A 15,739-nucleotide genomic window follows, 5' to 3' on the forward strand; every position below is an offset into this window, starting at 1 on the left:
ATCAATTGGAGGCCAAGTTTTTATTGATAATTTGGAATATTTATCCAACAAATTGGAAACTTTAATGAAATTCATGATAATTATTTTCAAGAAAAAAGTTAATGAAACAAAAGTCATAACGGAAGTTATGTGCAGTACTAAAATGTATTATATCAATTCGAGGTCAAGTATTTATCAGTTATTCGAAATATAATCTCCGGCGACAAATGAGCGTTGAGAATCCTTGTCGGGCACACAAAGTTTTATCAAAATTACTAAAAAATTAATGGAAATAAAATCATTAAAAATTCACATGAAAGTCATTCGTTACTTCAACAAGGTACACACTTTAAAGAATCGATTCCCCTCCGACTTTCAGGATCCCCTGGTATTATTCACAACATTCAACTTCGATTGGATCGGTACAAATTATGTTCAAATACGTCTTAAACGTACTTGTCCGGCCCATCACTTTTTATTCAAATTGCTCATTCGACAACAAATCAGGGCTCTTCTATAATGACAAATATAATAAAATGGATAAAAATAAAAATAATATCTCCAAGTAATTTGAACTTGATTGTTCGCAAGTTCGTATAGCAATATCCACTTCTCATTATCTTCAGTGAACACATACCATTCGGTAAGAACCAATGAAAATGAGAAATAATCAGGCGCATTACTAGAAATTTTCGAACCTACTCAGCCATGCAATGTTTTTTTTTTTTATAGTCACGTACACATTTTGATAAATATCACTAGTCGAGTACGACACGTGGATTCCTGGAATTTGTAGAAAAATGATTTTGTTGTGAATTATGACTCCATATAATACTTCTCATTATCTTCAGTGAACACATACCATTCGGTAAGAACCAATGAAAATGAGAAATAATCAGGCGCATTACTAGAAATTTTCGAACCTACTCAGCCATGCAATGTTTTTTTTTTCTATAGTCACGTACACATTTTGATAAATATCACTAGTCGAGTACGACACGTGGATTCCTGGAATTTGTAGAAAAATGATTTTGTTGTGAATTATGACTCCATATAATATAAATAGATTAATCAACTTCATCTTTCATTTTCATTTCATTTTGACAAGAGCGATTCGAAGGAAAATTATTTTCTCGGGAATTACTGTTCCTTAATATTAACACATGCATTAACTTCGTTTTTAATTTGTTTTCGAATGAGCAATTTGAATAAAAAGTGATGGGCCGGACAAGTACGTTTAAGACGTATTTGAACATAATTTGTACCGATCCAATCGAAGTTGAATGTTGTGATTAATACCAGGGGATCCTGAAAGTCGGAGGGGAATCGATTCTTTAAAGTGTGTACCTTGTTGAAGTAACGAATGACTTTCATGTGAATTTTTAATGATTTTATTTCCATTAATTTTTTAGTAATTTTGATAAAACTTTGTGAGCCCGACAAGGATTCTCAACGCTCATTTGTCGCCGGAGATTATATTTCGAATAACTGATAAATACTTGACCTCGAATTGATATAATACATTTTAGTACTGCACGTAACTTCCGTTATGACTTTTGTTTCATTAACTTTTTTCTTGAAAATAACTATCATGAATTTCATTAAAGTTTCCAATTTGTTGGATAAATATTCCAAATTATCAATAAAAACTTGGCCTCCAATTGATATCATACATTTTTATACTACACGTAACTTGGATAGTACATTTTTCAATGTCTTCAATATTTATGAATTTTTTTGAAATTTTTTTATTTTTCTTTACAGAATTTTTTCGATTGTTTTTTATTTTTGTTGAATTTTTTTGAACTTTTCAATTTTTCGTTTATTATATTTTTATAGAATTTTTTTCCTGGTTCTAAATCTTTTTTCTATGTCATCCAGAAACAAGAGACCATCAATGTACTTGTCCCAACCTTTTTTTCCCTAAGGGAAGTTTATGGTTTGATATCTTGCCTTTTTTCTCAAAAGTTCCTCATTTATGTTATGACGGTTATAGGATTTTAGTATAAATTTCTATGAATTGTTTGCTTAATACATTTTTATAGATTCCATTCTCATACGAACATTTTTTATGGGATAATCTTTTTCATGAAATTAAAATTATCAGCAAATAAGGGACCATCAATGTACTTTTCCCAATCTTATTTTCCCTAGGTATGATGTTCGGCTTATAAAGTTGGTTTCCACCATAAAAGACCAATTTTTCGTAAAAATTGTAGTGAAAATATTTCGTCACAAGTCTGCCCTTGAACTTTGGCGATTTTTTTCCTTATACTCTAATATGTTATGCCTATTAGGAACTCAACAGCATGGAGGAATCCGGTATGAGGCCCGTGAAATGAATTTCGGTTTATAATGTTGGTTTCCACGTAAAAGACCAATTTGTCTTCAAAATTGTACTGAAAATATTTCGGCACTGGTTTGGTCTTGGACTTTGGTGATTCTTCTCCTTGTCTTCTAATATGTTTTGTCTATTGAGAATCCAAGAGCATGAAGAAATGCGTGTTGTGGGCCATAATATGATTTTCGGCTTATAACGTTGGTTTCCACGAAATAAGATCTATTTTTCGTTAAAATTGTACTGGAAATATTTCGTCACAGGTCTATCTTTGGACTTTGGCGATTTTTTTCCTTATACTCTAATATGTTTCATCTATTTAGAACCCAAAAGCATGGAGAAAAGTGTGTTGCGGGCCGAGATATGATTTTCGGCCTATAACGTTGGTTTCCACGAATAACAACAAATTTCTCGTCAACATTGTACAGAAAATATTCCGTCACAGGTCTGTCCATGGAGTTGGGCTATTTTTTTTCTTCTACTCTAATTTGCTATGCTTATTGGGAACCCAAGAGAATGGTAGAAAGCGGGTTGGGGGCCGAGATATGATTTTCGGCTTATAACGTTGGTTTCCACGAAAAAGGACCTATTTTTCGTCAAAATTGTACCGGAAATATTTCGGCATTGGTTTGTTCTTCCACGTTGGTGATTTTCCCCCTTATCTTCTAATATTTTTCGTGTAAAAGGAACCCAAGAGAGTGAAGAAATGCGTCTCGTGGGCTGTAATATGATTTTCGGCTTATAACGTTGGTTTCCGCGACAAAAGATCTATTTTTCGTCAAAATTGTACTGAAAATATTTCGTCACCTGTCTGTCCTTGGCCTTTGGCGTTTTTTTCCAAGTCTTCATACCAAGAAAGAACTGATGTAAAGATTTCCTTAATAGAACAGATTTTATTTATCCCTTTTCTTCAAAATTCAAATGAAAAATAGATCAAATTCAAGACACGAAAAATCCAACAGATTTGCCCACTTTAAGGAGGTCGTAGCGGTTCCTCGTGGTCAATTGACCGTATAGAATTTTTTTTTTTTTTAACTGCGAATTTCCGATACGATGGTGTCCAAGAAATTATTTTTTTTATATATCCCCAATATAACGTTAGAAATCCTGAGCCATCAGGTGATATTTTAAGAAATTACACATTTTCAATCACTCAATCGAACTACTCGTCGTCAGCTGGTTGTGGTCTATGAATTTTTCATGCAGCGTCTGGCAACGCTGCATACTGGCAGTGTAAACATAACCTCTTTTGACAACGATCAATTTTATGTCATGAAGGAAACACACAATATTCGTGCTGAACATGGAAGAGATAAAGGAAGATTTATTTCGAAAAAAAGAAAGTGTTGGCGAGAAAATGTCTTGGCGTCAAGAAAGAAACAGAAAATCGACGAAACAACGCGCGATGACGCATACATTTTCAGAGGTAGACTTGTCTTTGAGCCACAGTGCCTCGGAGAAATGTTGTGGTGTCATCAGTGCAATCTTCCACTTTCCTTGCGAGACACCCAAAGTGAAGAATTTATCGGTCTTGCAGCAGTATTCAAAATTCGTTGTAACAATTGCAATTGTGAAATAAAAGTGCAAAGTTGTAAAAATCGAGTCAGTGCGTCCGGCCACCCAATTTTCGATGTGAATTTGAAGCTTACAGTGGGTAAGGAAAATTATCTCTTTTGATAAATAATTTACAAAAATTCTAATACTTGTCTATAAGAAAAAATGCAAGGGCATAAATTGTAATCTATCTTGGTTTGCTATTTTGTAGCTCTCTTGGATGCTGGTGTCGGAGATGCACAAATCAATATTATTCTATCGGCACTAAATATTCCAATAATTAGCAAGTCGTTACTTAAACGATATGAACGTCTTGTGGGCGTTGAGATTGAATCTCTTGCTATAGAAAGTTGCATAGAGAGCATCCGTATGGAAAAAAAGTTAACTCAGCAAGCCGCTGATATGCCTCTATTGAATGCGGAACATCTTGGAGAAAAACAATCTAATGCAGAGAGGTGAACAAAAGATTTTTCTATTTAAGCAATGATTTTAAATATTCAGCTATTTTTCTGAATAATGTAGAGTTGGCATTGTTGTAATGCAACAAAATTGTCTAGTTGCAGAAAACCTCAAGTTTTGTTTGATGTGTTAACTGTGAATAAGTTGGAATTTAAAAAAAAATTGAAAAACCTTTAATGAAAATGAAATTCATTGGAGTTTATTTCATACGACAATCTTTATAAGGAAAGTGGAAATTTAATCTGTTGGAAAAATTACAATTATTTTAAAAATTGCAAAAATTTGATTCGATACAAAATTCTGTGTGTCACAATAATGCAAAATTCAAATCCTATTTTTTCCACTAACAATTGGTATTCCTCTGCATGCAATTTTTTTCAATCCTCAGTCGATCAACTATAATTCACTACATAATTCTATCATCTTTGCAGTGTATTTTTCCTCCGTAATGATTACCTGGTCTGCTCATAGCTTTCCCTGTGGATCTAATTGTCATCGAGCTTTGTTATTTTTTTTTATCCATGCACTGTTTTCGTTCGAATAAGAAAAATTTTACGGACGAGGCGCTTTCTTTGAAGATCCTTGCATCTGGAATGTCATTCATTGTGTTTGATGGAGTGTGAATTATTTATGAGCGAAGACTAATAGAAAAATTATCCACAGGATCTCCATTACAGATTTAAGTGTTTCACTCTTCCAACAAAAACTGGAGGCTGCCCATACAATTTCCGGTGCTAAAAAAAACCTGTGGATTCATATATCGTTGGATTATTGGGAATCGCCATTATGACCATTAAACATCATTATCTTCAATGGACTATTCAACAACGATCTGGCTGATTTTTTATGATGGATCAACATATCTGTGAATTTGTGTTGGCATTAAAAATTTCGATTTATAAAGTGGCGAATGTTTGAAACAACATTTCAGCGTTTTTGCATGTCTGGATATCATCGAAGAATTCGAAAGCGGAGGTAACATCGATTCCTTGACTGAACCTAAAAGCGATGACAGGACTACCATTTCAAATCGTGTGGACAAAGTAGGCATAATCGGCAGTTTCGATGGTGCATGGCAAACACGTGGTACGGGCCGTTCTTACAATAGTATGACAGGTACAATTTCGCATTAATTGTATGATATTTCATTGAAACAGCACAGTCTACATTTTCGAATGATTCTTTCAGCTCATGGTTCACTGATCGGATATCATACTGGCAAAGTATTATCATATGCAGTCCGTTCAAAGCGTTGCTTAAAGTGCGAGAAAGGACATCCTAAATCGTCACATGATTGTCGGAAAAATTTCGATCGAAGCTCGAAAGCTATGGAGCCTGACATGGCGGTAGAGCTCGTTGCTAAAAATCACCTTTTGGAAGAAGAAAATGTCTATATTTCAGTTCTCATCGGTGATGATGATGCTTTCGTCTATTGCGGCTATACGTCAAGAAGTGACATACACGATTGAAAAATGGTCTGATATCAATCACGCAAAAAAAAACCTAAGTAACAATCTGTACGCGATTTCTCTACCTGAACGACTGATTGACTACTTCACTAGAGCCTTTACCTATGCTCTGCAACAAAACAAGGATAAAGTAGATGAAACAAAAGTTGCGTTACTAAACATTGTCAATCATGCGTACGGTGATCATAAACTATGCGGCGATTGGTGTCGGTCTCAGAACATGGAGGAAAACGAAACTCTTTACGTCCACAATGGATTACCAAATGGGGAGCCACTTACCGATCCGAATCTACGTGCTAAATTGACACCTATATTCGAAAAGTATGCAAAGAATGCAAATAAATTAGCACCTTGTGGTTCTTCCCAACCGAACGAGTCGTTTAACAGCATCGTGGCCAGCAAACACCCTAAAAATAAATTCTATGGTGCCTCAGAGTCAATGCCCTTCAGAGTAGCTGCTGCGGTCTGCCAAAAAAACTACGGCACATCATATATCCTCAAAGTATATGAAAAACTTTGCCTATCGCCTGGGAAAAATACTGAACCGTTTCGGCACGCCAAGGATGCAGAAAGGGTGAAAAACGCTATTAAAAGACGCAGCATTGCTTTCAAGCAACAGCGACTTTTTAGCAAGAAAAAGAGGTCAGCTCAAAATGCTAGCGCTAAAAAACAAGAGGGAATCACATACGAATCGGAATATGCAATGTCAGCAGGAACACAGTTTTCCTTCGACCAGCTAGTTCAATCGCACCGTAAGTTAAATTGCAGTGTTTTGATATTTATTATTGTTATTGTGTTTGTTATCGCAAATGTATATGATTATCACTTCAGAAAAAAACGTTGCTGATAATGATGATGATGATGATTCAACGTTGATTTTATTCGATCTCGAAACTAGTAGTCTGAGCAGAAATATGGCAGAAATATGTCAGGTAATCACTCTAAATTATTAATGACGTATAGTGGTGACTATATAGAGTACAAGTTGTATAAATCTTTTGCAGATTGCAGCACGTCATGATGAAAATGAGTTCAACGTGTATATGGTTCCAAAAAGTATAGCTCCGAAAGCAACAAATGTTACAGGGTTGCATGTTGAAAACAACGATCTGTTCTTACACAATGTGTTACTGCCTACTCTACCACCTCGAGTTGCATTCGACAAATTCATGAGTTTTTTGCGCTCTGTTCAAAATAGAGTTATTTTAGTTGCTCACAATGGACTGAAGTACATAAAAACAATATCTCCTCATAAACATTCATTAAGTATATATTTTGAAACATTTCCATCACTTCCCATAGGTTTGATGCTCCCATTATTCTGCGATATCTCCAAAAATACGGGTTTCTTGAAGAATTCGAAAGGATTACTCGTGGTTTCTCAGATACTTTGCCCATTTTTAGAAATGAGCTGAAGGATCGAGCTAACCAGAAAAAGAGTTTTTCTCTGACGTCTTTAGCAAACGACTATCTTGGAGGAACAGCAGCTGATGGAGCTCATAATGCTTTGACTGATATCAATATATTAAAAAAATTAATTGAAACATTAAAAATCCCAGAAGAACATTTCCGAAAATCATCTCTCTCTGTGCAGAAATTTATTTGGCAACAACAACTGACAGCTCATCGAACTAATCTGAAAGCTTCTTTGAAGGGCCTTGCACCTGAAATTTCGAAGGGGATGATTTCAAAAATGGCTCAAGTGGGCATAAGTTTGGATTTATTAAAAAAAACCTATACTGATGGTGGTCAGGATGCTATACGAATTTTATTGGCAGAGGATGTATCCGGAAAACCTCGAGTGACCAAAAACGCTTCGATAATTGCAAAAGTTGTAAAAAAAATGGAAAACAACGAATAAAAACAATTCAACTTCTGCAACAATACAATTTATTTAAAAATTATTTGCATGATCTTTTCCTACTTCCTTTCCAACTGCATTTGTTATAATTTTACACGGACTAGTTTAACAGTTTTTTTCACTCCATTGAAACAATCACAGACACGTAAAAGAACTTTCAATCACTGAATATATTAATAAATTATTTACAAACACTTTTTCGTTTGTAGATAAACTGGTATTAAACGGTTACGATCTTAGTTAAACTGTTCATTCGCATGCCCGTGATCGCACATTTGACCAGCAAAGCCTATCGTAGGTTATGTTACGGCTTTTGAGAGTATGCAGCGTTGCCAGCTCACTCTAAGAATTTTTCAGCGCGGACCGATCGAACGGCTCAACGAGGTTATTTCGTTTTCTGCAACTTCAACTAAAAAAATCGAAAAAACTAATTCGATAACCCGTTTTTTTGATGCTACGAAATTAATCCCTGATTATTCGTTTATAACTGGGGATCAAAACTTTATGGCTATCTAATATCTAAATGCATGAAATATACGATCGAAATAAGATGCGAAGGGTGACGTCATCAGACAACGGGTTAAAGTAACGTATTTTGGAATTTAATTTCTTGCTTTGATTGTCGATAAGCTGCTCCAAATTTTTTCCAGATGAAAATCGAGAGTTCAATCCACAACATATTTAAAATTTAATATTGTGTCTAATAATTGACCTTCTGCTACGACCTCCTTAAATGTCGCTTTTGCATTCTGAATCTAGAGATTTCATTTCATCCAAAACGTGCCCTCGATGAAATATATTTCCAAAGTTTGCAAGTGGCCGCTGAGGTCCAATTATCCACAGTTTGATAGTTGCTGAAAAAAAGTACCCGAAAACTTCTAACATTTATTATGCCAGAACTCAAAGCAGCAAAAAAAACTAAGCAAACTTAATTCAACAAAGCAACAGAATTCAAAGACGTTTAAGGTACCTGCATTGGTTTTGGAGGAAAACCTATTCAGGACAATTCAGAAATTAATTTAGAAATTCGAAAACTCACAATGGAGTAGAAAAAGGAAAATTGAAGTATCTAGAAAAGCGGAAGACTTTTGTGATGAATTTTCTAGATTACATGATACGGTTGGAGTAAATGATTTGAATGATTGGCACACACGCTGCAACACAGAAATATCAAAGTTTGGAAGTATTCGCTGTATATCAGTCATACAAACTTCAATACTATTTGAAAAGGAACACTTATAAACTTGCCGAACCAAGTTCCATTACATATTACCATAATCAAAGATAAGGGGTGATCCGTTGCATATATATTTATCCACAGAAATTTCAGAGTTCGCAGGCATCTGCTGTGGTTCAATGTATCTGCGCAATGAGCTTCGAAGACAGCAATTTCAAATCTATCCATAAATGAGCAACTGAAGACTTTTATAATGAATTTTTTACTTCATATAGATGTTACAGTTAGAGTCAAAATGTAAAATGAATGGCACAGTATTTAAATTGTATAGTTTACAGATTTTTGCAGTATTTTAATGATCCGAATCTACAGCATTATAATGAAAAGTTGTCAAAAGTCATGATGTTGCATTAAAATGACATAGCGCACATTGCATTCAGCAATTCTGTAAGTTTCTGGGGATGTTGGTAGGCATCATATTTGATCGCATCCAAAACTGAGCAACAGTAGACTTATCGGAATGAATTTTTTTTATAATAATTCCATATTTGTAGTTTGCAAAGTGGAAATACTCAACATACATGTCATTCTATTGTTATCAAAATTTGTGTTTGCATACCGCATTCCTAAGATACGACTTTTCATATCATTAGCAAAAAAAGCATCCAAAGGCTTTCTGAAAAAGTTTCCAAATTTATCATTCGACAGACCTAATGGGAAAAGAATAACTACACACTATACCAAGACCAGATTTTTTTTTTAAAATCTGATTTACAAAATGTGCAATTCAAGATCATGGTTAGAAACCTCTCGAATCATGTTACCACAATCATCATGAAGGAGTAGAAAATCATAGAACACATATTAGGGAACGAATTAACCATGAAAAAAACTTTAAAAATATTTTCTTTTTAAATTGTCAAAAAAATTATTTTATAAAAAAAAATACAGAACAATTCGAAAAAATTTTCACAAATCTTGAAAAAACATTATCTGTAAAAAAAACTAATCTGTATCTATTTTTTAAAGTGTCAAAAGAATCAAATAACAAGTAAAAAATAAAAAACCGAAAAATCGCGCTTGAAATCATTTTGGAAACCGATGCCTCATTCCTCTTATTTGATTCGAACAGCTAAATCAATTGAAAAAAATTCCATCTAATTTACGTGCAGCATTAAAATTTATTATATCAATTCGAGGCCAAGTATTTTCTAATGAAATGAAAAAGTTACCACTTGAGTTACGTGCAGCACTAAAATTTATGATATCAATCGAAGGACAAGTAATTTATGAGTAACTCCAAATTTCAACATTATGGAATTGTTCTAAGAAGCTTTTAAATCCAAAAAAATCACATGCAAGCTAGTCATTTCTTACTCTATGGTGGCAAAGACTTATAAGAAAATCGATTCTTTTCAGTCTTTCAGGAGCTTCTGATATTATTCACAATATTCGACGTCGATTGGATCGATACAAATTATGTTTAAATATGAGTTAAAAGTACTTGTCCGGCCCATCACTATTCATTCAAATAAAAATCAATCATAAAAAAACGAAATTGTACGGCAGAATCCGGTTAAAAATGTATTGATATGCGATTTATTATTAGTTTAATGTTCTTAATAACAGTATAGGTTAGTTATACCGAATGAAATTCGTTCGCTGGAAAAAGTGAGAAGTAAAAATTGCCGTCATTCCAATACCAACTGGGGTGTTATTTTTGGAAGCTTGAACATATTTAATGTGCAAAATGTTTTTTATTTATCGATGCACAATAACATCCCTTGTATAGTACAGGACAATTCGTTTCCATTCTTATTCAATTAGTGCAATTAAGGGAATATTACTTGAAGATAACTCTCTAAATACGCTCTGCATGAATATTTGTGCTCAATCAGTTCTAGAGAAGCCCTGATTTTTATTTGAATAAACAATTTTAATGGAAAGTGATGGGCCGGACAAGTACTTTTAACTCATATTTAAACATAATTTGTATCGATCCAATCGACGTCGAATATTGTGAATAATATCAGAAGCTCCTGAAAGACTGAAAAGAATCGATTTTCTTATAAGTCTTTGCCACCATAGAGTAAGAAATGACTAGCTTGCATGTGATTTTTTTGGATTTAAAAGCTTCTTAGAACAATTCCATAATGTTGAAATTTGGAGTTACTCATAAATTACTTGTCCTTCGATTGATATCATAAATTTTAGTGCTGCACGTAACTCAAGTGGTAACTTTTTCATTTCATTAGAAAATACTTGGCCTCGAATTGATATAATAAATTTTAATGCTGCACGTGTCACGTCTCGCGTGCCATGTTAATACGCGAGTCGTGCCGACGTACTCGTCTGACCACTCGCGACTTGGCGACGGAGCGCCCTTGGGTGACCTCTGTGCGTTGCCTCGTGTTGCCGCGAGCGGATGGCTGCGGAATCCGCGCGATCAGCATCGCCTGATCGCGAGGTCCGAAGGCCGTACCCGAGTGGACGAGCGAAACCGCTGATACGCCGAAAATCCCTGTCACGACGATCGCTTTCGAGCTATCGTCGCCGTGGCAAGGATTTTCATAAAATAGTTCCGATTGCTCGCTACAGACTCTCGGTCGTCCACTTGGATAACTCCGTAATTCAGCAAGCTCGCGGCGGGGTAGTAAATCCTGGTAAAATACTACAGGTGAACCGCACAGAGGACATAAGTCTGGGTTCCGTCAACAAACGCGAAGTGAACAACACAGTGCCCCTTGATTCACGAACGTTTCTTAGATTAGTTCTTCTGGTTTCTTAAAATATTTGTTTGAAGTGTGAGTGAGTGTGTTTAGGAGTGTCGGCGGAAGAATTGTTTCCGCCAGTAATCGTAAGTCGAATTAATCATTGTAACTTTCACCATTGTAACTTCTCTGTAACTCAAAATTGTAACTTGAATCATTCTCTTTTCGTCGGTCAATATTAATAATTCTGTTCCAAAATTGTGTCTCTGTTTTATTCCAATCCTCGAGCGATCCCGTCAATCTTCTCCGGGGCCCGTATGGGACCAAATAGGCGTATTAAACATTTCTTTGATTCTGCTAAAATCTATTCTGGTCGTCAATTAATTATCAACCTCATTAAGTATATTGGAAAAATCCTGCAGCTTCTCTGCAGGTTGGTGGCAGCACAACTACCCTTTTTTTTCTTACAACAAATTCCTTCATTCTCAATTGGCCTCCATCCTTGTTGGTCCCCTCTGGACGTAACAATTTTGGTGGCAGCGGTGGGATAATTCGTTGCCTATACCACGCTCTCCGTGATTGACTGGTTCGCTCGAAAGTGATCTCTTGTTCTGAATTGCTCTATGTCATTATTTCTATATGTTTTCTTCGGTTTCTTTTGTTAGTTTGTTCCGTTGATTATCGAACTTTCCAGCTTCTCCGTTCGAGTTTCCGAATAAATTTCTTTAGTGTTCGCGAATAAATTCATCATGGACGGTCGTGAAAATCGGGATGATCGTACGCTTAATAATAGCGCACTCAATTTTTCTCCCGCGGAAGTCTCGATCGTGCTCGGTGGGTTGCACTTAACGAATAAATTGGCTTCCATCCCAGATTTTGATGGAGCCACTCCGCCTCTCGGGGATTTTCTGCAGAATGTCCAAAATGCCGGCACGTTCGTCGCTGATAGCCAGATTCCCGAATTTATTACGGGGGTTCTGAGTCGTTTGCATGGCCAGGCGCGGGCGTGTGTACAGGGTATGACATTCAGGACCGTGCCTGAACTGATCACAGCTTTGCGCGAAGGATTAGCCCCGTATCGGAGTTTAAATTCGTGCTTAGATAGGATTTACGAGGTTCGGCTCCGGCCCGGAGAAAATCCGCGTAGTTTATATCTTCGAATTCAGGTGCTAATGAGTATAGCTCGTGCCGCCTGGAAAGAGGAGGGTCGTCCGGAACTGGCCGCCGACGGCAACGATACAATCGCGGTTTGGGGTTTCGCGGCATTTCGCCGGGCGTTGCCTGACAAACTAAGCGAAATGATCTTTGTCAAGGGAGCGGCGACGTTAAAGGAGGCTCTCTCGGTTGTCGAAAGATATGTGGCGGAGGTACCTAGCGCAAGTCCTCATCCGAATCCGGCAAATCGTTTTCCGTCGGGATCCTGTGAGCTACGAGATTCGTGCAGGGCAACTTGTCGCCAGGGAGTTTAAATCTCATCGGATTCTCCTCGACGATCCGTTGAACGCACTTTCCGAGACGCGGGGCGGTCGGGGTTCGGCTGACGCTTCCCGCTATCTATAGGGAGTACCATTGTCGGCCTACCTCCTTTCTCCGATTCGCTGGAGTCCGAGTCAGTTGAGGAAAATTCTTCCTTGACCGGGTTTCGTGAAAGAGCATCCGCGTTCACGTTCAGCTTTCCAGGCTTATATTCGAACGTGTAATCGTAGTTCTGGAGAGCCAGCCTCCATCTGATCAATCTCTTGCCTGGATCGTTCATAGAGCCGATCCATTTAAGAGGCTCGTGGTCAGATACGAGTCTGAACTTCCGCCCGTACAAATACGGTTGGAAATGATCCAACGCCTTAATGACGGCAAGACACTCCTTCTCAGTCGTACCATAATTCACCTCGGCCGGAAGGAGCACGCGAGAAAAATAGGCTACCGGTAAGTCAAAGCCGTTATGCTCTTGGCTTAACACAGCCCCCACCGCGTAGTCCGACGCGTCCGTGGTGAGTGCAAAAGTACGGTCAAAATCGGGATATTGGAGGATGGGTTCGCTGTAGAGAGCTTTTCTCAGTTGTTTGAAGCTCGTACGCTGCGACGGTCCCCAGTCGAATTTAGCTCCTTTTTTCAAAAGGTCGGAAAGCGGTTTGGCGACACCGGAAAAATTACGAATAAATCTCCGGTAATAACCCGCGAGCCCTAGAAACTGCCTGATATTTTTGGCGGTAGCTGGCTGCGGAAAATGTTTAACCGCCTCGATTTTACGGGGATCCGGACGCAACCCTTCCCGTCCGATGATATGACCAAGATAACAGACCTCGCGCCCGCTACTAGCACGCCGCGCATGGAGCAGCTGGGCGAGCTGCTCCTCAACGCGATGAATAACGAGGATGGTCCGAGCACGGCCGAGCTCGGGCAGCTGACGGCCGTACTCCTTCGAAAAATGCGGTTGGATAAACAATAAGCCGCGCTCTTTTGTTCGTATCTAGCCAATTTACTTCTTCCTCTCCTTTTATTATGGGCGAACAATATGGTTTTTCCTTTTCTTCTTATTTGGGATTTGAAATCTAGTTTTAATCTGACTCAACACTATGTTTTTTTTTTTTGGAACGTGATTATTATTTTGGAACGTTATTTTTTGGAATGAGATTATTATAAGATTTTCAAAAAAAAAAAAAAAAAAAAAAAAAAAAAAAAAATATATTATGTTCGTCGAGGGCGCCGAAAGACCCCTAGGGGGGGTGGGTGTCACGTCTCGCGTGCCATGTTAATACGCGAGTCGTGCCGACGTACTCGTCTGACCACTCGCGACTTGGCGACGGAGCGCCCTTGGGTGACCTCTGTGCGTTGCCTCGTGTTGCCGCGAGCGGATGGCTGCGGAATCCGCGCGATCAGCATCGCCTGATCGCGAGGTCCGAAGGCCGTACCCGAGTGGACGAGCGAAACCGCTGATACGCCGAAAATCCCTGTCACGACGATCGCTTTCGAGCTATCGTCGCCGTGGCAAGGATTTTCATAAAATAGTTCCGATTGCTCGCTACAGACTCTCGGTCGTCCACTTGGATAACTCCGTAATTCAGCAAGCTCGCGGCGGGGTAGTAAATCCTGGTAAAATACTACAGGTGAACCGCACAGAGGACATAAGTCTGGGTTCCGTCAACAAACGCGAAGTGAACAACACAGTGCCCCTTGATTCACGAACGTTTCTTAGATTAGTTCTTCTGGTTTCTTAAAATATTTGTTTGAAGTGTGAGTGAGTGTGTTTAGGAGTGTCGGCGGAAGAATTGTTTCCGCCAGTAATCGTAAGTCGAATTAATCATTGTAACTTTCACCATTGTAACTTCTCTGTAACTCAAAATTGTAACTTGAATCATTCTCTTTTCGTCGGTCAATATTAATAATTCTGTTCCAAAATTGTGTCTCTGTTTTATTCCAATCCTCGAGCGATCCCGTCAATCTTCTCCGGGGCCCGTATGGGACCAAATAGGCGTATTAAACATTTCTTTGATTCTGCTAAAATCTATTCTGGTCGTCAATTAATTATCAACCTCATTAAGTATATTGGAAAAATCCTGCAGCTTCTCTGCAGGTTGGTGGCAGCACAACTACCCTTTTTTTTCTTACAACAAATTCCTTCATTCTCAATTGGCCTCCATCCTTGTTGGTCCCCTCTGGACGTAACACACGTAAATTAGATGGAATTTTTTTCAATTGATTTAGCTGTTCGAATCAAATAAGAAGAATGAGGCATCGGTTTCCAAAATGATTTCAAGCGCGATTTTTCGGTTTTTTATTTTTTACTTGTTATTTGATTCTTTTGACACTTTAAAAAATAGATACAGATTAGTTTTTTTTACAGATAATGTTTTTTCAAGATTTGTGAAAATTTTTTCGAATTGTTCTGTATTTTTTTTTATAAAATAATTTTTTTGACAATTTAAAAAGAAAATATTTTTAAAGTTTTTTTCATGGATGGAATTATCAGCAAACGAGGGACCATCAATGTACTTGTCCCAACCTTTTTTTTCCTAGGGGAAGTTTATGGTTTGATATCACGTCTTTTTCCTCAAAAGTTCCTTATTTATGTTCAGTTGACTATAGGATTTTAGTTTAAATTTCTATGAATTATTTATGATTTTCGTCTTATAACGTTGGTTTTCACGAAAAAAGACCTATTTTTCGTCAAAATTGTACTGGACATATTTCGTC

General features: G+C 37.3%; 1 protein-coding gene across 1 annotated transcript; it reads left to right on the top strand.

The window, feature by feature from the left end:
* Positions 1–6,429: 6,429 nt before the first annotated feature.
* LOC122411160 (uncharacterized) lies at positions 6,430–7,258 on the top strand. Its single transcript, XM_043419739.1, has 3 exons — positions 6,430–6,551; positions 6,631–6,731; positions 6,804–7,258. Exons 1-3 carry the CDS (start codon positions 6,503–6,505, stop codon positions 7,212–7,214), a joined length of 561 nt encoding a protein of 186 aa, XP_043275674.1. The 5' UTR covers positions 6,430–6,502; the 3' UTR covers positions 7,215–7,258.
* Positions 7,259–15,739: the final 8,481 nt, after the last annotated feature.

Source organism: Venturia canescens, chromosome 5 (genome assembly GCF_019457755.1).
Source record: "Venturia canescens isolate UGA chromosome 5, ASM1945775v1, whole genome shotgun sequence".
Lineage (NCBI taxonomy): Eukaryota > Metazoa > Arthropoda > Insecta > Hymenoptera > Ichneumonidae > Venturia > Venturia canescens.